General features: G+C 44.1%; 1 protein-coding gene across 1 annotated transcript in view; it reads right to left on the bottom strand.

The window, feature by feature from the left end:
- The window catches only part of BCKDHB (branched chain keto acid dehydrogenase E1 subunit beta), a 318,960-nt gene that overhangs the window by 75,357 nt on the left and 221,017 nt on the right, over positions 1-22,586 (bottom strand). The window contains exon 9 of the mRNA XM_073589685.1: positions 4,126-4,212. Coding sequence (XP_073445786.1) covers positions 4,126-4,212 — 87 coding nt within the window. The remainder of the gene's footprint in view (positions 1-4,125; positions 4,213-22,586) is intronic.

The raw sequence follows: 22,586 nt of genomic DNA on the forward strand, positions 1-22,586 counted from the left end.
ATGTTAGACACAGGGAGCCTGGACTCTGGAATTGAGGAGAGTAAGGCTATGTGCACACACTGCGGATTGGTCTGCGGATTTTTATCTGCAAAACCGCAGGTAAAATACCTGCGGTTTGCCACCTGGACAATGGAATAGGTGGCAAACCGAAGCAGAATCCACAGAAATAATTGACATGTCAATTGTTTCTGCGGATTCAAAACCGCAGTTTTTCCGCAGTTAAAAATCCGCAGCGTGTGCACAGCAGAATGTTAATCCCCTAGGATAACATGTTACTGTACACTGTCTGCAGAACTGCTGCAGTTCTGCTGCGGCCAAAACCGCAGCGGAGACGCAGCAAAAACCGCAGCGTGTACATATAGTCTAAGTGTTGTGTGTGTGTGGGGGAAGGGGTGTTCGTAAGAATCCTTTGACGCAAGATATTATTTGAAACTGCCTCTGTACAAGTCATTAGCCCAGACATTGTAAATGTGTAAACTTATTTGTCTATTATATTCTAAAAGGCAATCTTCTTAGAGATATTTATACCCCTGACTGCCATGGAGGGAGGAACCACACTCTATAACTAAAGGGAAGTAGGTTTCCTCCCATCACAGAGGGTACTGTCTACTGCGAGGCAGAGGGACTATGGGTTCTCGACTGTGAGAGTCCTGGATACAGCTTCTTTACCTTAGGAGCCCTGCTTGAAGGTGCCAAACGAGAGACCAGGCCCACAGTTACCTCCAAGAGAGCAATCAGAGATCCGGATAAACCTCCGCTCTGAATAGTACATCTCAATTGTCAGACCGGCTCCACCTGAAGGAGCTAATTAATGAGCCGCAGCTGGGGGGCAGTCTTCCTGGAGACCATGTGCTGCATTCCACCATGTGTCCAGCCATAAGGCTCTGTGCAGACATGGCCTGCAACTAACTGAGGGTACATTATGAGATGTAGCTTGGACATATGGCCTTACCATAGCCTAGAGGTCCAAGGCCTAGCTGCTTATATGTGAAGACACATCTCAGCACATGAGGCTCTAGGTCCAGCTTTGGCACCAAGGCATGAGGCTAGTATCAGCCCAGAGGCCCAGGCCATGAACACAACATTCCAACGTGCACTCACCTGTGCTGGCTCCACACCTGCTAGAAAGACAGGGGGAGCTGGTAATGCCGAGAGCCTACCATGGAGGGAAGTGACGTTCGGTCAGGAATGTTGTATTACTGCCAGTGATTTCCTCTCCTGTGCCCCATGAGATCCAATAAACTAGCCTGTTGCCTGTATCGTTCTGCACTTCCACGTTCTGCCGTGGAACGCATGCTGACCTTATGATGACGTTATCGGAGGCGCGACGGCCTTCTCCACCGCGTGTTTTCCGGAAGTAGCAATGTTTTGCCGGACAGCGTCCGAGCCGAGAGCCTCCCACCGGGAGGAGCGGCTCAACCCAGGAGCACATCCGCTCGACTGGTCTTTGGGGCAGAGGGACTCCCCACCGGGAAGTGTCGGCCCTGGGCCCCTTGACAGTGAAAAGGATTGGACCAGCCGCACGATCCCCGAGCCCATCATGCAGGCTGGCTGCTGGCTGAGAAACTTCTCCAAGAGGTGTCAGCCACGGTCCGCTTGACAGGGGGGAACAGAGGGCTGAGACCCCCAATCCCCGAGACCGTCTGGTACAGTGAATGATGGCTGAGGGACCTCTCCCAGAGAGGAATCAGCCACAGACCGCCTGCCAGGGGGAATGAAAAGCCATAAACATCCACAGGCTATCTTCACTCTAAGGCTATGTGCACACACTGCGGTTTTTGCTGCGGTTCCGCTGCGGTTTTGGCTGCAGCAGAATTGCAGCAGTTCTGCAGTGTACAGTAACATGTTATCCTATGGGATTAACATTCTGCTGTGCACATGCTGTGGATTTTTAACTGCGGAAAAGCTGCGGTTTTGAATCCGCAGAAACAATTGACATGTCAATTATTTCTGCGGATTCTGCTGCGGTTTGCCACCTATTCCATTGTCCAGGTGGCAAACCGCAGGTAAAACCGCAGGTATTTTACCTGCGGTTTTACCTGCGGTTCTGCAGATAAAAATCCACAGACCAATCCGCAGTGTGTGCACATAGCCTTAGGGCAACCTCTCATACAACCGTCCCTTGCTGGGACAGAAAAAACACTGGAGGATGGAGGCGGGAGGGGCCTTTTAACCTCTCTGTGAGCATGTCCCGCTATAGGGCAAGGAAGGACTTCCTCCATGGTGCTGTCCAGAGGTACATAAGGGAAAAGGGAAATCTTCATAGCTACACACGTGAGCTGTGGAAGCATGGTTGAAAAGCAATGTCTGACTTTCATTTGTTCATTTTCATAGATTTTTTATTTATTATTATTTTTTTCAGATTCAAGTTATTTCTGTGACCTTTCTGGGTTTTTCATTAAACGAGGGGTACCACCTATTTTGAACACGTGTTTAAATGGAAATCAAAGCAGATCCAACCAGTGGAGGCGTGCGTGGAACCAAACGCTGCGATCTTCTAACCCCGGAAATAGAGGAAACCACTCTCTGTCATGGCAACCCAGTGACAGTAGGTTAAAAAAAATGTATAAGGTCTGTGGTTGGCTTCAAAGGTCTGGTGACCTGGAGTGGCCTCAGTTAAATCCACCTGGTGTCAGTAGGAGATGTTATTTTAAAAACATTCATGCCCCCCAAAAATTGCATCGGACAGCCCCTTTAAAGTATCTATCAGAGGAAATCATTTTGGTGTAATTCTTAAGTGAGATAAGTGTAGACCTACTTGGTTAAAAACAAGTCTCAGCCTTTCTATTAATTTATTTTTATTACTTACTTCTGATTACTTTAATACCTCTGACATATACCACAGTGCAGAACACAGGATGTCATTTCTATCATCTTTAATACGTATACTAGGCCAAATCCATAAGAAGCTGCACATGTTTAACCTATCAGTAAGTAGTTTAAAGGGGTTTTCTAGTCTTCTGCTAAAAGTCTGCATTGACACTATGTGACTACAGACTTCTGAATACTTACAGCACATGCTCTGCATGCTATCGGGACTCTCTGGTAAGGATGCCGAGAGCGGTCAGTCAAGTGACCGCAACTATGAGATTTGCATACATATGGTCACATGCCAACTAGACGTGCTTATTCAATACAAGTGAATTGAGCAAGGCCATGCATGTCTAGTCGGAATGTGCTTGGAACCACGCAAGTTGTATAACTGTGGTCATAAGCTCGCCGCCCTCGGTATCAATATTGGAGAATCTTGACAACGTGTGGAGCGTGCAGTGTAAGGATTCCAAAGTCTGGAACCCTCATTTTAAGTGAAGAGGGAAAAAGGAGGAGGAGGCCAAGATAAATGCATACAGACTCCACATATAGGTTTTCCCTACTAGATTACAAATAACACCCGATTTTGCAAGGCAAACCGAGCACTAACCTGTAGGTTACTGTACTGTCGGAAAAAAATACAGAAAATATGAAATAGTGAGATATTTATGAAATTGTCATTTTTAAATAGGTTGACCAAGATTAAAAAAAAAAACAAAAAACACAACAGCCATGTCTACAGGTTGGCTCTATTAAAGTGAACACTGTACAGCAGCAGTACCACACACAACTTACAATACACATTAATATCAATTTAGAGTAGCCTACAAATAAAACATAATCAGGCTAGATTATTGTTCAGTTTTCTTTCTGACACAAATTGTACAGGCATCAGGAACCATCAGTAAAAAGCAAGCCGTTCCAGCCATACAGTTTCCATGCAGTGGTCACAAGCTGAGTTCATAGAACGAGAGTGACCTTATGAGATGGCAACGGCCACCATGTGTTAGAAATTCGGCAGCTATTAACCCAATCACAACTGTAAACTTTCCTTCTCTCAAGAAACTCAAACTTTCTGTGATTACCAAATTGCAGCACCAATCAACACTCCATTTAAGACTTCTCTTTACAACACAGAAATTGCTGAAGAGACAGGCAACTTGTAATTATCTTTAGAAGTTAGAAGTAAGGCTTCTGTAACAAAGGTGAATTAATTGTGTGGTATAAAGCATCACCGTGTAAGAACACAAATATTACAATAAAAGTCACAAATGGGTTAAAACATAATAAAAATAAATAAAAAAAACAACTTACTTGTACTGTAGAACTAATCTCAGATGCAAAGCCTCCTGTTAGTGGAGCCTCGTGACTGATGAGTAATCGGCCAGTCTTTGCCACAGACTACAAAAAATAAGAAAAAAATATGAAAAATAACTAAAGCATGCAAAGACAATATTATTTCATTTCTAAATTAAATTTGGTTAAAGGGCAGATATTTTTATATTTATGGTATGAAAAACTAAGTACATAAAAAACTGCTGCCAGCAAAAAACACTTAGTGCCCCATTTATAATTCTTGGGAAGTAAAGAGAATAGAAATAGAATATAATGTAAAGTCGTTAATTTGTCATTTAGATGCAGGAGAAGAAAAAAGGAAAAAAAACACTTGCAGCGCTTTTATGGGACCATTAAACTAAAGCTTTGATTTTAACAAACAAGTGAATTTGGTAATAAACACATTTTTCTGAAAAAAAAAAAAATAAGCAACAGACTGTCTAGTTCCCCATGTGTAAATTGGCACAGCAATATCTGAAAGAAATATATAAAGAACTTTACTGTTGGTACCAAATAAACATTAGTTTTGCCAAAGCACAGTAGGGAATATGGATAGGAACTGCAGGGACGATGGGGAAATATTATATTATAACCTAATATATAAAGCTCAATGGGTGTGTGTGTATGTATGTATGTCCGGGATTGGCATGCGCACCGTCGCAGCTACAGCCACAAAATTTTGCACAGTCACACGTCTGGACCCCGAGAGCGTCATAGGCTATGTTGTGAGGCGTAATTTTAACCCCGTGCGTTCCAATTCAAACAATTTTGCCTATAATTCTTATCATTTCTATGGTGTTGTCGTCCTTCTGTAAAGCTGGAAGTAACACAATTTATTACCGTGCCAACACAGACCACCCTCTGACACAGACTGCAGGGGGAGCCCAGTATCACACAGGATAGGATTAGATACACAGCTCAGCAGTCAGTATAACACAGGATAGGCATAGATACACGGCTCAGCAGACAGTATCACACAGAATAGGATTAGATACACGGCTCAGCAGTCAGTATCACACAGAATAGGATTAGATACACGGCTCAGCAGTCAGTATTACAGGATAGGATTAGATACATGGCTCAGCAGTCAGTATCACACAGGATAGGATTAGATACACGGCTCAGCAGTCAGTATCACACAGGATAGGATTAGATACACGGCTCAGCAGACAGTATCACACAGAATAGGATTAGATACACGGCTCAGCAGTCAGTATTACAGGATAGGATTAGATACATGGCTCAGCAGTCAGTATCACACAGGATAGGATTAGATACACGGCTCAGCAGTCAGTATCACACAGGATAGGATTAGATACACAGCTCAGCAGTCAGTATCACACAGGACAGGATTAGATACACAGCTCAGCAGTCAGTATCACACAGTATAGGATTAGATACACAGCTCAGCAGTCAGTATCACACAGGATAGGATTAGATACACAGCTCAGCAGTCAGTATCACACAGGATAGGAATAGATACACAGCTCAGCAGACAGTAGGGGTCGGTGGGTCGGGCTGGGGGGTGGTCCCTCTGGATACTGCACAGAGACGTACAGACACAAGCTAGAGGCAAGATTTCGGGTGCAACAGGTCCAAGTTTATTTCCTGCCGTCCGACTGACGGCCCTCACAATACACCGCCAATTCTCTTCACGGCCCTCCGTGTCCAGGCCCCATTACACACACACCGTACTTATCACCAGGGACGTAAATACACGTACCGTCCCTTTCTGCTTAACGACGTTCCTGTCAGCTCGGTCACTGTGGCCGCCTTAGGCCCGTACACCAACAGTAATATTTCTGGTCAGGTATCGTCTTCAACTCGGTATGTGTTTCCCCGGGGCCTCGTCTCTACTGCGGTACTTCATGTCAGGACCACCCCCTGACTTCCTTTCTCCTCAGTCCCCCTGGTTGGGTTTTCCTCACAGTGCGGCAACTGTCACAGTCTCCTCGTCACTTGAGCTCCCCCTGGGGACTGGAACTCTCCTGTCAAATTTATAAATTTCCCGGTTCCCTATAAATCCGCCCCCCATGACCAACGGTTTCTTAGCCCTAAGCTGGTGTCAAGTCCTATGCTCACACTCCTCCCTGCCCTCTAATGTCAGTTCAAGGTACTGCACGTCACCTACACTTTCCTAGCTGTTTTCCCTTTTTAAATCTGACCAGTCAGTCAGTCCGTCAGGTCACCTTCCCTACACAGTATCACAGGATAGGATTAGATACACGGCTCAGCAATCAGTATCACACAAGATAGGATTAGCTACACGGCTCAGCAGTCAGTATCACACAGGATAGGATTAGATACACAGCTCAGCAGTCAGTATCACACAGGATAGGTTTAGATACACAGCTCAGCAGTCAGTATCACACAGGATAGGATTAGATACACGGGTCAGCAGTCAGTATCACACAGGATAGGATTAGATACACAGCTCAGCAGTCAGTATCACACAGGATAGGATTAGATACACAGCTCAGCACACAGTATCACACAAAATAGTATTAGATACACAGCTCAGCAAACAGTATCACACAGAAAAGGATTAGATACACGGCTCAGCAGTCAGTATCACACAGGATAGGAATAGATACATGGCTCAGCAGACAGTATCACACAGGATAGGATTAGATACACAGCTCAGCATACCGTATGAAACAGAATAGTATTAGATACACGGCTCAGCAGACAGTATCACACAGAATAGGATTAGATACACGGCTCAGCAGTCAGTATCACACAGGATAGGATTAGATACACAGCTCAGCAGTCAGTATCACACAGGATAGGATTAGATACACAGCTCAGCTGTCAGTATCGCCCAGGATAGGAATAGTACACAGGGCTCAGCAGACAGTATCAAACAGGATAGGATTAGATACACAGCTCAGCACATAGCAGCACAGAGAGTAGTGTTGTGAATTCTATCTCTGGCTTCCCTCTGGTGATTACAGAAGATAGTGGAGCTGGTCAAATTGAGAGTTTTCTTTCTGGGCTCCGTCTGGTGGTTACTGGAGGTAGTAGAGCTGATTTGATAGAGGCTTGCCACCTGATCAAGAGGAAGACGACTGGAGATCTGGGGTTTCTGATTGGGATTTAAGACAGCTGATTCCTTCTATCCCTGCTGGTGATTTTCTATCTGTGCCTCCTGAGGTCTAATGTCTCCTGCTCTTTCCCTGCATGTTCAGCAAAGTGGTCCATTTGCTATTCTGTTTGCATTTGATCTGGTTTTGTCTATCTCTGCTTTGTGCGGGTCAGCCAGCTCCGGCTGGGGCTGTGCTGAATCACCGCCCATATGCTACTGCATGTGCCAGTTTGTTTTTTTCCCCTCTTATATTGGTCTCTTTTTGGTTTGCTTTCAGAATATTCCAGAGTGCTGATATAGTGGGGGCGAAGTCGTGCGACTTCAGTGTTTTTGTGCATCAGACGTGTTGAACTTTTTGCAGGGTTTTTTGCGTGATTGCAGACAGTGTCTTTCCTGTCCTGTCTAGTTAGTGTGGGCCCCATCATTTGCTCAGTCTATTTTTCTGCCTGCGTTTGTGTTTTCATCTTGACTCACCTTCAATATATGTTTGAGGGCTATCTATTCCTTTGGGGTCTGCTCCGGGGAAGTTTAGATTTCCCCTTTCTTGCTTTAGGCTTAGTTAGCTCTCCGGCTGTGCCGAGGCACGTAGGATCATCGTAGGTACGCTCCACGGCTACTGCTAGTTGTGTGGACAGGATCAGGGGTCTACTATCCGCTTAGTTACCAACCTCTCTGGTTTTCTGTGGCTTAGCCTGGGCTTGCTATCCTCACCGGTGACCCATTCATAACAGAATAGTATTAGATACACGGCTCAGCAGACAGTATCACACAGAATAGGATTAGATACACGGCTCAGCAGTCAGTATCACACAGGATAGGGTTAGATACACGGCTCAGCAGACGGTATCACACTGGATAGGATTAGATACAGGGCTCAGCAGTCAGTATCACACAGGATAGGATTAGATGCACAGCTGTGCAGTCAGTAACACAATAAGATTAGATACACAGCTCAGCAGAAAGTATCACACAGTAGTGGATTAGGTACACAGCTCAGCAGACATTATCACACAGGATAGGGTTATATACACAGATACACATGTGGTTTATCAAAAGGCTCTTGAATGAGTTGAAAATAAAATACTATCAATACTTGGGTAATCGTTTAGTTAATTTGTGTTGCAAATCTGTAGTGTTGAATATATGATGTGAAGTGTTTTTATGTGCAATTTAATCATTATAATTTATTATATCTTTCCACAGTAGGTTATTATGCCCTGGCAACGACGGGCTCTTCATCTAGTGCATATAATATATATACACACACACCCACATATATATATGTATGTATACACAGTGTATATATGTGTATATATATATACATACACACATACATACACATACTGTATATACATATACACAGGCGCACTCCAATATTTACCAAAAATATATGACTTTAATCAACACATGCGGCAAGGCAACATTTCGATTCCTTAAGAGAATAAACCGAAATGTTGACATGCCACATGGGTTTATAAATGTCCTTTGAATTTTTTGTTAAATATTGGCATGCTAACTGCTTTTTTCTTGGGACACCTTGCACCCATCATTCTAATATATGTGTATATGTGGCCTGTTCTATTTTTTACTATAGACACTCCTCAAAAAAAATAAAAGGAACACTTAAACAACACAATGTAACTCCAAGTCAATCACACTTCTGTGAAATCAACCTGTCCAGCTATGAAGCAACACTGATTGTGAATCAATTTCTCTTGCTTTTGTGCAAATGGAACAGACAACAGGTAAAAACGGTAGGCAATTAGCAAGACAACCCATATAAAGGAGTGGTTCTGCAGGGGGTGTCCACAGACCATTTCTCTGTTCTCATCCTTTTTGGCTATTGTTTTGGTCACTTTTGCATTTTGTTATTGCTCTCACCCCTAGCGGTATTGTACAGTAGCCTGATGCGAAGTTGCTCATCCAGGATGGCACTTGAAAGTGAGCTGTGGCAAGAAGGGTAGCTTTCAGCACAGGGTCCAGAGCATGGAGCAGATACCAGGCGATAGGCCAATACACCAGGAAACGTGGAGGGGGCCGTAGGAGGGCAACAACCCAGCAGCAGGACCGCAACCTCCTCCTGTGTAAGGAGGAACAGGAGCAGTGCCAGAGCCCTGTAAAATGGTCTCCAGCAGACCACTAACATCCATATGTGTGTTGGGTACTTACAGTCCAACACCATGCAGGATGATTGACATATGCCAGAGAACACGAAGATTGACAGATTCGACACTGGTGCCCTGTGCTCTTCACGGATGAAGGCAGGTTCACACTATGCACATGTGAGAGACGTGACAGAGTCTGGAGACACCGTGGAAAACATTCCGCTGCCTGCAACATCCTCCATCATGACCAGTTTGGCAGTGGGTCAGTAATGGTGTGGGGAGGCATTTCTTTTAAGGGCTGCACAGCCCTCCATGTGCTCGCCAGAGGTACCCTGACTGCCATTAGGTATTGGGGTGAGATCCTCAGACCCACTATGAGACCTTATGTAGGTGCAGTGGGCCCTGGGTTCCTTCTGATACATTGCAAAACTAGGCCTCATGTGGCTGAAGTGTGTCAGCAGTTCCTGCATGATGAAGGTATTGATGCTATGGACTGTTCTGCCCATTCCCCAGACCTGAATCCAATAGAGCACATCTGGGACATCATGTCTCATTCCGTCTACCAACGCCAAGTTGCACCACAGATTGTCCAGGAGTTGTCTGATGCTTTAATCAAGGTCTGGAAGAAGATCCCTCATTTGCCTCCTCATCAAGAGCATGCCCAAGCGTTGTATAGCGGTCATACAGGTACGTGGAGGCCACACACACTACTGAGTATCAATTCCTTGTCTTGAGGCATTTCCACTAAAGTTGGATCGGCCTCTAATTTGATTTTCCACTTTGATTTTGAGTGTCATTCCAAATTCAGATCTCCATGGGATACTAATTTTGATTTACATTGATAATTATGTTTTATTGTTCTTAACGCATTCACAATATGTTGAATAAAGGTTTGCAACTGGAATATTTCATTCAGTGATATCTATGAAGTGATTTTTTTTACATTTTAAAAATTATAAAAAGGATAATGGGCCTGTGCAAAAGTTTGGATACCCTTAGTGATTTGTGTGCTCAAATAACTTTGACCAAGGTTTCAGACCTTAATTAGCCTGTTAGGGTTATGGCTTGTTCACTATCATCAGTAGGAAAGGCCAGGTGACACAAATTTCCCAGCAGCCAAGGATTTTTCTAAGCAGCTGCTTAGCACTCTGAAAATGAAAATGGTGGAGGAGCACAAAGCAGGAGAAAGCTATAAGAAGATAGCAAAGCATTTTAAAGGTGCCCTTTCATCAGTTCTAAATGTAATTAATAAATGGCAGTTAATAGAAACAGTGGAGTTCAAGAGAACGTGTGGAAGACCAAGTAAAATTTTAGTGTGAGCTGCTTTTAGGATTGCTAGAGAGGCAAATCAGAACCCTTGCTTGACTGAAAAATATATTCAGAAAGTTTTAGCAGACACTGGAGTTGTGGTACATTGTTCTGCTGTTCAGAGGCACCTGCACAAATATGGCCTTGAAGAAATAATCATGAGACGAAAACCTCTCCTGCATCCTCAACATAAAATTCAGCATCAGAAGTATAAAAAGAACATTTAAACAACATTTTGGAAACAAGTTCTGTGGACCGATTAGGTTAAAATAGAATTCTTTGGCCACAAGGATCAAAGGTGTGTTTGGAGAAAAAAAGGGCACAGAATTTCAGGGAGAAAAAACACCTCACCAACCATTAAAGGGAACCTGTCAGCAGTTTTGACCAATATAAGATACGGCGATCACTTTTCAGGGCTTATATACAGCATTCTATAATGCTGTAAAAAAGCCCCCAACCCGACCTGGAAGAAGTGAAAAATAAGTTTTATTAATTATTATACTTGTCTGCAGGGTGGTCCGCTCCTATGGGGTGTTGCTGGTCTTGGTTCGGCGCCTCCCAGCTTCTTATGACCGCCGGCCTCCTGCTTGCTTCTTGTGGATGACGCGACCCTGAATCATCCACACAGGCTGCCCGGCATCACAATCCTGCGCAGGCATACTTACCTGCCCTGTTGAGGGCAAAGTACTGCAGTGCGCAGGTGCCAGAAAAAGTCAAAGAGCCCCGGCACCTGCGCACTTCAGTACTACGTATCTTAGATCGGCCAAAACTGCTGACATGTTCACTTTAAGCATGGGAGTGGCTCAATCATGCTTTGGAGCTGTGATGCAGCCAATGGTACAGGGAACATTTCACGGGTACAGGGAAGGCCTTGATTCAATGAAATTACTATAATTATATAATAACTATCCAGTAAAAAAATAAAACCAAGACCTCGTTAACCAAAAAAACAAACAGTGGATCTCAGGAAATGATGTTGACCTACAGTCTTTATTTTTAAATAGTAAAACATAGAAAAAGTTTATACATTTGGTATCACCATACTGGCCATAGAAAACAGGGTCTGTGCACATGCTGTAGATTTGTCACAAAACCTGACGGGGTTTCCTGAGGCCAGCAAAGTGAAGGACAATCCTGAAGTGTCATGCACACATTGCTTATATGTGACTTGCAGATTTAAATCTGCAGCATGTCAATTCTTTCAGCGTTTTTGCTGCAGATTTCACTCAAACTAAAGAGTGGGGAAAAATCTACACCAAAAACGCATGTAAAAAATGCAATAAAATCACGTGTTTTTGCGGCTGCATTTTTCCTGCAAAGAGATGAAGAAATGGTGCAGAAATTTATGCAAATACTTAATGTGAGCACATACCCTTTTTAGCTGAAATGAACATCATAAAAGAAAGACTCCGAAAAAAAAAAATTAATTTTTGGTTTTGTTTTTCCCCATTTCTAAACAACCGGAATATTTTTTTCCGTTTTTCCCGTATTACCGTTTTGAATTACCTCATTCATTTTACAATATGATGTACAACTCCTCCTGCAAGGTTCAAGACCTCATATGGCTATGTTGACAGATTAATAAAGTTACGACTTTTGAAAGGTGAACAAGAAAAAAATTATTACTATCCTAAAGGCCGCGTTCACACGCTCAATGCTTCATCAGTATTTTACCTCAGTATTAAGCCAAAAACAGGAGTGGGTGATAAGTAATTACTAAAACAGACATGTCAGGGTTGTTAATAGCATTGTAAAATAATATATTCACATAGGTCAGCTACAAAAGTTGTGAATTTACATGAGAGCTGACAGGGGATTCATTATTGCAGCCATGTACTTTTTACTCTGAAAAGCTGCAGCACTTCAGAAAAGACATACTATTAGGTGCCAGCTGGGGACGGTGCGTCTCATTTGGATGGCTGGTCCCCAGGGGTTTTATCCGGCGCCGCTCCTTTAGTCTCTCACTAGGTGTGTGTGTAAGGTGGGGAGGAGCCGCAGGGAATCGGCCTCATAGCAGTCATCTGAACCGCATAGCCCGTGGCTGGGTTTTGAAAGTAGGTTTTCTCTGAAAAGCCCAAAGCATTTCGGGGTAAAAAAAAATAAAAAATACATGGTTGCAATAAAGTAGCCAATATCTTAGTTATGCTGCCTGAAGTTAGGACCGCAATAATCTTGACAACAATAAACGTAGGACATCATCAAGCTAATAAGTAAATGAAGTAACGAAGTGGCCAAGAGGATTGCCATATTCTTTGTAGTTTTTTTTGGAAAAAGGGAAAACACGAGACTGAGTATTGCATAAAATACAATGGAGAAAGCAGAGTCCATGGTTTCTTCCTTTCTGGATTGTGAGCTGAAAACAAAAAGGATCTCTTATCCTGAAAGGTTGGTAGTCAAAAAAATGGAACCATCACCTAATCGACCACATGCACATGTTGAGTGTTTGGTGAGTTTTTTACCTCAGTATTTGTAAATCAAACCCAGGAGTGAAAAGTATAATAGATTTCTCTCAGTGGGAGAAACAAGATAACTACAAGATTATGATACCTTTGAATGGCCAACAAGAATAAAATACCGTATTTTTCGCTTTATAAGACGCACCCCCAAATTTGTTGAAGAAAGAGAAATTTTATATGTTAAATGGGGGTCTGTCTTATAATGCCAGTGTCCCCCACTGGCTCCCCCATCCCATCCTGGATATGCCACCCTGTGCTGCTAGCATGCACATGGCCCCCACATCACATCCTGGATATGCCCCCCTGTGCTGCTGGCACGCACATGGCTCCCCCATCCCATCCTGGATATGCCCCCCTGTGCTGCTGGCACGCACGTGACCCCCCCATCCTGGATATGCCCCCCATGTGCTGCTAGCATGCACATGGCCCCCACATCACATCCTGGATATGCCACCCTGTGCTGCTGGCATGCACATGGCTCCCCCATCCCATCCTGGATATGCCCGCCTGTACTGCTGGCACACACGTGACCCCCCCACCCCATCCTGGATATGCCCCCCCTGTGCTGCTGGCACGCACAGGATAAACTAACAAACAGTTAACTCACCTTCCGCTGATGGCTCCGTGCTCCCAGCTCCCCCACGGCTCTTCCATTGTCTGTGCTGACATCCAGGAGCTGCTCATACAGGCATTTCATTGTAGCTGCAGGACCTTCCATCACATGACCGCAGTGCTGCACACCAGGAGTCACGTGACCGCAGGTCCTATTGGCACAGACACAGGAAGAGGCAGAGAGCTGGGAGCACGGAGCCATCAGAAGGTGACTATAATGACAGGGCAGTGGGGGGAAAGTGCAGGCACAAGCAATATGGGCTGCTCCCCTGTCCACCAACTCGGTGCGACTTCAGCACCAAGGTGATGAACAGCGGGTGCAGTGAATATTTCATGAGCCTAATGAGCAGGAGCACTGACCACCCGGTGTCTCTGCAGCCTGCCCAGCCCCCTGACACCACTCCAGAGCTGCCCCCCCTCCCCTACAGCACACATTCGGATTATAAGACGCACCCCCCACTTTCCCCCAAAATTTGGGGGAACAAAAGTGCGTCTTATAATCCGAAAAATACGATAAAAAGTTACAAAGCAAGCTTCTGAGACTTCTTAGGTCTCTTCCTCAGGCATGGTATAACAAAGTATCTGAAGAAAAACAAGGATGGGATCTCATCACCACACATTTACTGGTGGCCAAACATTTCTGTGGTCCAGGACACAACATCAACAATATGAAAGTTGTCATATTAAAAGTCTACTTTAAATCACGAAAACATAGAAGGGTTTGGGAATACAAAAGTCTTTGATTCCCTCCACACAGGACTAAATCTGTCAGAAGGATGTGTGACTTACAACAAAATCTGAGGAATCTGCTCCAGAGACCGTGAGGACACGAGGTCTCCAATCTTACTTGGATATTGGGACTATAAAACTTTAACACCACTAATCTAATTCAATTAAGGATTCACTCTCTGAGCTCAGTTTGTTTATCTAGTTGACCATTTATTATGATATGCCTCTGATTTTTTTTTTGCATATATTTGTGTTTCATCAGATACTTTATTATACCATGCCTGAGGAAGAGACTTATGAGGTCTTGAAAGCTTGCTTTGTAACATAATTCATTTTATTTTTGTTAGCCATTAAAAGGTATCATAACTACAAGATTATCTTGTCTTTCCCACTGAGAGCAATCTTTTTTCAATTAGCTAACACGGTACCAAAACCTTTTTTTCCTTTAAATATAATAGAAACACGTCACCACTTCTGTATTTATCACTCACTCCTGGTTTTGGCTTACAGATACTGATGTAAAATACTGTCCAAATACTCAATGTGTGCATGTGGCCTTAGAGATTTAGGTTATGATATTTATGATGGCTTTTTTTGCGGTCCATGGGTTGGTTCATTATGAAAATGTGGCCCTTGGATCCAAAAAGATTGTGTGTCCCTGCTCTAGACCATAAAAGGTTCATGGAATAACAAATTCAAGTAACAAACAAGAAAAATGAAGTAAAAAAAAAAAATAAAGTGGAGTTTCGTGAGATTACATCCCAAAGCACAGCAGATAATTTCTCCCTCTCACTATTTGGCCTACTAAATCTATTTATCCAGCCAGACAGCTGACAAGACCCGGAGCATTGAGAACAAGATTTATCACAGATTGTAGGATCGTAGGCTACATAAACTCATTTCCACATCTTATTCTAGATTTACCGCTCAGCCTGTATCAACATCCCTTGTAGCTTGCTAACGTTTGTAGTGACACACACATCATAGATCTGCAAAGCAGTATCAAAGGTCAGTAGTAAGAATGGTAAAGTGGGCAATTATGGGCTATCTGCCTAATAATCACAATGAATTGCAGGATAACTTATATAGTCCAATTTGAAGTTCACTTAAAGGGCAAAACCTGAAAGCCTTACCGAAGATCACATGCAAAATGCAGTGTCAACCATGAAGCATCACTCTCAAAAAGTACAACAGGAGTGCTGCGCAGACGGAGAAGAAGGTTGTTCCACTAATTGCAGGTGGAGAGTCAATAATTACTTACAGGTCATTAAACTCCACAAAATGGGCTTGGACAAGATGACCCAGGAGGTCCCTTCCAACTCTACCATTCTATGAGTCTATGTTCCCAACACATCTATTAAAATAAAGCTATAGTGAACAACCCCAGGTTCATTCTACACATTTATCATTAGCTATGCAACACTGTCATAGACATGGAAGGCAAAAGTCAAGTTCTGACCAAAATATTTCTTAGTGATGGGACAAATTCCTGAAAAATTATTGATAATTGTTCCCAGAGAACACCGATCTAAGGAACCATTAAATTTTCACTTAAAAAAAATAAAAAATTACCGGTATGTACTGTATTGTTTTTTTTAGCTTGAGTTCCAAATACACATAAAACAAATGCTTTAATTTTGGTGCTAGATATCAGAGTCATTCAAATGAGAATACGCATCGCTATTTTTCCATGCGATTTTTAACAAGACAGTGCCAAAAAAAAGTGTTGTTCTTGCAAAAAAACACCTCCAAAAAAATGCGTATTCTACAAGCGTTTTTTAGATGTGGATTTTTTTAACCAGAAAAAAAAAAAATCTTACAATACCTGAATATTAGCCAGCTAAATAAAATCTATGAAACAATATATTTTACGCTTTGGCCAGAGGTTGACACGTGTTTCTATAAACCCAGCAGGCCATTCAGGGGACAATGAACACCCTATTCAATCATCAAAGATTACATAGATTCACTTATTATTATTACACTGTATGTGCACCCCCGACTTCATGCACAAAGTACAGATGTATTATTCATTGAAAACTTTAAGGGTGTGTGTCCACTTTTTCTGGAATTGCTGCGCTTTGGACGCAGTGGATACCTGCTCTGCCCAAAGCACCGTCCCCTGTTGTACACACGGTGATTCCGCATGTGTTCATTGAACACATGCGGAATCACGGCATCCTATTCATAGAACAGTGCTATTAATCTTGCTGAGACTCTGCGTCTCCGCAAGATAAGTAGACATTCTGCGGTCTATAAAGACGCACCACATGTGCTATAACATCTGGATGCTGTGGACTGAATGCTGCGGCTGTACGCAGCGTCCAATCGGCAGCAAACTCTGACCGTGGGAACATACCCTTAAAAGGGGTTTTCAGTTTTAAAATGTTTGCTAGCTGTCAATTACAAGTGTTTTCCAGTTTCAGAAAACTTCTGACCACAGGCACATTTTGTGTATAAAAAAAACAACTTTTCTTGACTCGTTCTCCTCAGGTCCAGTGCTAACCTCCACCACTGTTTCCAATAACTGCAGTTCTGGGCAGAGGCATATGTAGGGGGGGCAGCCGGGACATTTGCCCTGGGCGCAGCCAGCAGGGGGCGCAGTCGGGCCACCTGCCACCCCCCTGACTGGGAGTCGGCTGTTCTCTGCCCACAGAAAGCTGCAGCCTGTCAGCTCCCAGAACGGAGTTAATTTTTGCTTGCGATGATGTCACCGGAAGGGGCGGGGCCTCCTTCAGTCCAGTGAAGCTCCGATAGCAGGAAACAGAGCTGTGCTGAGGCTGCTCGAGAAGCAGGAAATGAGGGGGGCTACATCATGGAGCTGTGTGAGAAGACCAAGGGGCTGCACCCTGGCCCCTTGTACAAATGGGAATGAGGGCCAAGACTCAGTGTGAGTACTTGGAGGATGGATTTTGGAAAGGGGTTGATGTTATTTGAGTGGGGCTGCATAGGGAAGATTATGATTAAGTGCTGTGTGGAGATTAGGGGGATGATGAGGGTCTGTGGTGATTAGGGGGATGATGATGTGCTGTGTGAGGATTAGGAGGATGATGAGGTGCTGTGTGGGGATTAGGAAGATGATGAGGTGCTGTGTGGGGATTAGGGGGATGATGAGGTGCTGTGTGGGGATAAGGTGGATGATGAGGTGCTGTGGAGGATTAGGAGGATCATCAGGTGCTGTGGGGGGGATTAGGAGGATCATGAGGTGCTGTGTGGGGATTAGGGGGATGATGAGGTGCTGTGTGGGGATTAGGGGGATGATGAGGTGTTGGGTGGGGATTAGGGGGATGATGAGGTGCTGTGGGGATGATGAGGTGCTGTGGGGGATTAGGAGGATCATGAGGTGCTGTGTGGAGATTAGGGGAATGATGAGGTGCTGTGTGGGGGATTAGGGGGATGATGAGTGGCTGTGTGGGGAATTGGGGGTAATGAGGGGCTGTGTGGAGAAGGAGTGATGTGGGGGTGATGATGGGCTGTGTGGGGAATGGGGGGGTTTAATGTGTGTGGGGAGATTTGAGGACACTAAATGAGCAAAGGGGGAGATGCAGGACATGCATGAGGAAACAGTATGGCGGAATGGGGGACATGTATGAGGAAACAGTATAGGTGGATGGGTGCAGACAGTATGGGGAGCGAATGGGGGATTGTATGCATACACAGTATGAGTAGTGATGTGAAAAATGTATGTGGACAGAGTACGGGGAGTGAGGGTGATGGATGTGTGCAGACACAGTGGGGTTATGTGTGAGGGGTAAGTGTGAGCAGACCATATAGAGTAGGGGATAAATATATGAGGAGACAGTATGGTGAACAGGAGGATATGAGATAGTATGAGGAGGGAGGGGAATAGTATGAGGCGGCAGTATCAGGGGAGAAAAGTGAGTGGGCACAGAATACAGACTGCGTAGTGGCGGCGTAGCATGGTGAGACAGTGTAAGGGTACAGCCAGGATGGGACAGTATACCAAGAAGGGGGAGTGTGATGACACAGTACAGTATAGAGTGTGGGCACTATAGGGGAGACACAATGTGAAAGGACTGTGTGTAGAGGGGGCCAGTATGGAAAGGAGAGGTCAGTGTAAAGAGCATGTATCATAAGAGGGACAGTGTAGGGTCATATTTTGTGCAGACAATATAGTGAGGGGCAATTATTTATTCAGGAGCTAAGCGTAGGGCAGATATTTTTATTCAGGAGCATTATAATGACACTTCTATCTTTAAGGGCATCACATGGAGAGTTGGTGCAGAAGACGAGAGATGATGGAAGTCTGCAGACACGAGATGTGGGTGAGAAAACTCATCATGGGGTCTGGACAAGATGAAGAAAAGAAGGAGAATGACTCAGATGATGACATATATAAGATACCTGGATGTAAATAATATTTGTGATACTAATTCTCATTTTTTTTTCAATTTATATTAGAAACATTAAAGGGGTTGTCCAGGTTTGTGATGAGTGCAGTCATTCTGTGACTGCAGACTTCTGAATTCTCACAGTGCTCACTGAACGCTGTTAGGATTCTCTCATGCTGGTAATTTACATACATGCGGTCACATGCTGACTAGACATGTGTGGCCTCACTCAATGAAAATGAACTGAGCGAGGCCAGGCACGTCTAGTGAGAATGTGGCCAGAAGTATAAAAATCACATGCTAGTGCTGACATGACTGTCCATCGGCAAGGGAGAATCCCAAAACTGTGCAGGGCATTCATTGTGAGAATTCAGAAGCCTGCAATGTCAGGATTCAGCTCTGCAGGTTCCAGCAGTCATCACATGGACACTTCACTCACTATGCGATATTCATACTTATGGTCCTGTGACAATGAGCTTCTCTTCCTGCTTCTCTCAGTTTTTCATTGAACATTGACAGCAATAGGGAGAGCAGGTCGTGGGTACATGACTAAGTGTGCAAATCACGTGTGCTGATGGGGGAGGGGCGGACCGAATCCTTGCCCCGGGTGCCAGAAAGCCTAGATACACCTCTGGTTCTGGGATCCTATTGACAATGCGCAGCCAATTGGTGAGCTCAGTGTCTCTGAGCAGCTTGAGACATCTACTTGGGCAAAGTCACTGAGTTCACCAATTGGCTGCAGTTGACGTGATGTCAGCACTGCAGACAATAACGGACACCAGCAAAAGCAGTGGCAGAGATTCCGTGTTGGACTTGAGGAAAGTAGGGAGAGTAATGCATGGATTTTAAACAAACTGATCCCGTGGGCAGTGGTTTTCAAAAACTCTTAAACCCCTACCCCAGATGTATCTCTCAGAGAACTTAACTACATTCTTCTAATAGCAATACAGTATACTGGTACAGGGGCAAACACAGACAGAAGTGTGCCCCTATGCAAGAATAATATTTGGGCACGTTGCATCTCAATAACCAACCAAAATGCACAAGCCCACCTGCTTTTGAGGTAGAAGTGGACGATTGTTTCCGAACATATTCAAAATGCTTAACCCTTAGGGAAGACTTAATATATATGTACAAGTATATCAGAGGCCAATACAGAGATCTCTCCAATGAACTGTTTGTACCAAGGACTGTGACAAGAACAAGGGGGCATTCTCTTCGTTTGGAGGAAGACAATTTCTGCACCAGCATAGAAGAGGGTTCTTCACGGTAAGAGCAGTGGATGGCCAACTCACTGAATGAATTTAAGAAAGGAATGGATGCTTTTCTTGTGAGTAACAGTATAGAAGGTTACGAATAACAGAATATTATAGGTAGATGGTTGACCCAGCTTAGGGGAAAGAAATTTTTTCCCTATGGAGAAAATTGGCTTCTACTCTGTGGGTTTTTTGCCTTCCCCAGGATCAACAATGCAGAACAGCTGCACTAAAAATAGGCTGAACTAGATGGACATAAGGTCTTCCTTCAGCCTTCAAAACTATGTTACTACTACCATTGACTCCAATGGCATTCAGCTGTGTTCATTGAATATTGCAAATACCATATTTGCCAGCGATCGTAATCTGAACCGAATATTGAAAAATTTGCTGAACTCTACTGTGCCTTGTCAATCACTCTTACAGCCCGTTTATAACTGATAGCCAGATTCCCTATGTAATTGCCAGGATGAAAGAAACCTCTACTGTAATTTTCGGACTATAAGACGCACTTTTTCTCAAAAAAATTTGGGAGAAAAATTGGGGGTGCGTTTTATAGTCCGAACACAGGCTTACCGGGGATTGCGGCAGTGGTGTAGCAGCAGAACCGGCAGCGGCAGTGGTGTGGCGATGCTGAGGCTCGGTGTCGGCGGTGCGGAGTGCATCGTTGATTTTCCTGTGGCCATCTTCCTGAAGCCATGGGCCGCGGAAGGCGGCGCGTGAGCAGATTGAGATCTCGGCAGCCCTCAACTTCAGGAAAATGGCCGCCAGAGGCCGTGGGTGCGCAGATTGAGATCTTGGCGACAATTTTCCTGAATCCAAGTCCCCCGAGATCTCAATCTGTGCCCGCGCAGCCTCAGGAAGATGACCGCCGAGAAACTGGTGATGCACTCAGCTCTGCTCTCCGTGGCCACCATTTCTGCCGCCGGCATCCTGAGGAAGGGACCCTGCTCCATGCTCTGCCTCACCGCTGATACCGGACCTCAAGCACCGCACCCCAGGACTGCAGCATTGCTCCACTTCTGCCGCCGCCGGCTTCCGGAGCAAGGGACCATGCCTCCTGTGACCCCACTCTGCCACCGCTGGCCCTCAGGTAAGATACCTTAAATTCGGACAATAAGACGGACGCCCATCTTATAAAAATCTTTTTTCTGCTATTTTCCACCTCAAAATTTGGGGTGCGTCTTATGGTCCGAAAAATACAATTTCCGTAGGTGTCAAACAACTATTGACTGTGGCATCTGAGTATTCTAAAGCAATATGAATATGATCAAGTGACAACACAAAAAAGTAAACTACCTTTTAATTAATCTGTATGGCATTATATTATGAGCTGTGTCATATGATATTGCCAGTTTTTATGTCAATACTTAAGATGGCCATCAGCAGTGGATAGCTGCCAGCCCAACTATATTTCGGTTGACTGCCATCTCTCTGCACTTTCCAGTTTACTGGAACGCTTTGCTCAAATGAGCTGCCAGAATCATCTTGTAGTGGCTTATCTCCCCATTGAACAAAAGTATCATTCGATAGGGGACATAAGGAATGAGGGGTTGGAATTCAAATAAAATTCTCCCAAGGAACAGTCTGAGACCCCCAAACACATTTGACATTTGTTCAATCTCACCAAAATTCATGGCTCTAATGTGTTTAGGAACCCCCAGTAGCAAACATCTGTAAGGATAGCCTTGGGAAAATTTTAGGTCCTCTTGGCTTAATGCATGGTGTGTCTCGGCACCAGATCACGTTGCCATCTCGTATGCCATCTTCTTGATTTGTGATGATCTCACCATCTTGACCTCCTCTTAAAATGAAGGAGGCCACAAGGCTAGGTAAATATTATTCACAATACAGCCACAGTGATACAGATCTACTGAATATTCACTTCACTTATTACTAGAAGTCAGGGTACCATTACTTATTGTATTTAGGGGTATGAGACCACCACACTGGACTCATTGACCTAATAATTAGGCAGTTATCACTCTTTCCAGATCACTCTGGTAGTCCCTGTCTTAAGGAGCAGAATAAAAGTGATAACCACCCCTAAAAAGACAGAAAGGCTTTTCAAGGATTGGTTCACGTGGTTATGAAAAGCAAAGGTTAAAAATCACAAATAGCATTTGTGATTACCCTATATCATTTTGTGGCACTTGGCGTGAGTCAAGATCTACGCAGTGATGCATGTAAATTACTAGCGCTCCAGCTCCATAAGAGCTTCGAAATGACAAGAGGGTGGCAAATTTGTAGAAGTATATTTTTACGAGGTGTCATAATAAGAAAGGAGTGCTGTAACTGAACTAGTGACAACAGCCGAGATAAATCAGCCGATAATGATAGTCTTTCTGCTGAAGCAAAACAAGGCAAAGGATATAATATTACACAAGTACAGAGGGGTGAATGCATGATTTATTCTAAAGATATCTAGCTAAATCCCCAAGACGACTGATTATATTGTACACGACCACAAGATGTCCAATACCTTCCGTTTTGAAAAAAGTATAGGTTACCCTTTCCAAATATTATGTCCAGATGTG

The sequence above is a fragment of the Dendrobates tinctorius genome, unplaced genomic scaffold (assembly GCF_039654945.1).
Source record: "Dendrobates tinctorius isolate UK_male_01 unplaced genomic scaffold, ASM3965494v1 ptg000111l, whole genome shotgun sequence".
NCBI classification, from domain to species: Eukaryota; Metazoa; Chordata; class Amphibia; order Anura; family Dendrobatidae; genus Dendrobates; species Dendrobates tinctorius.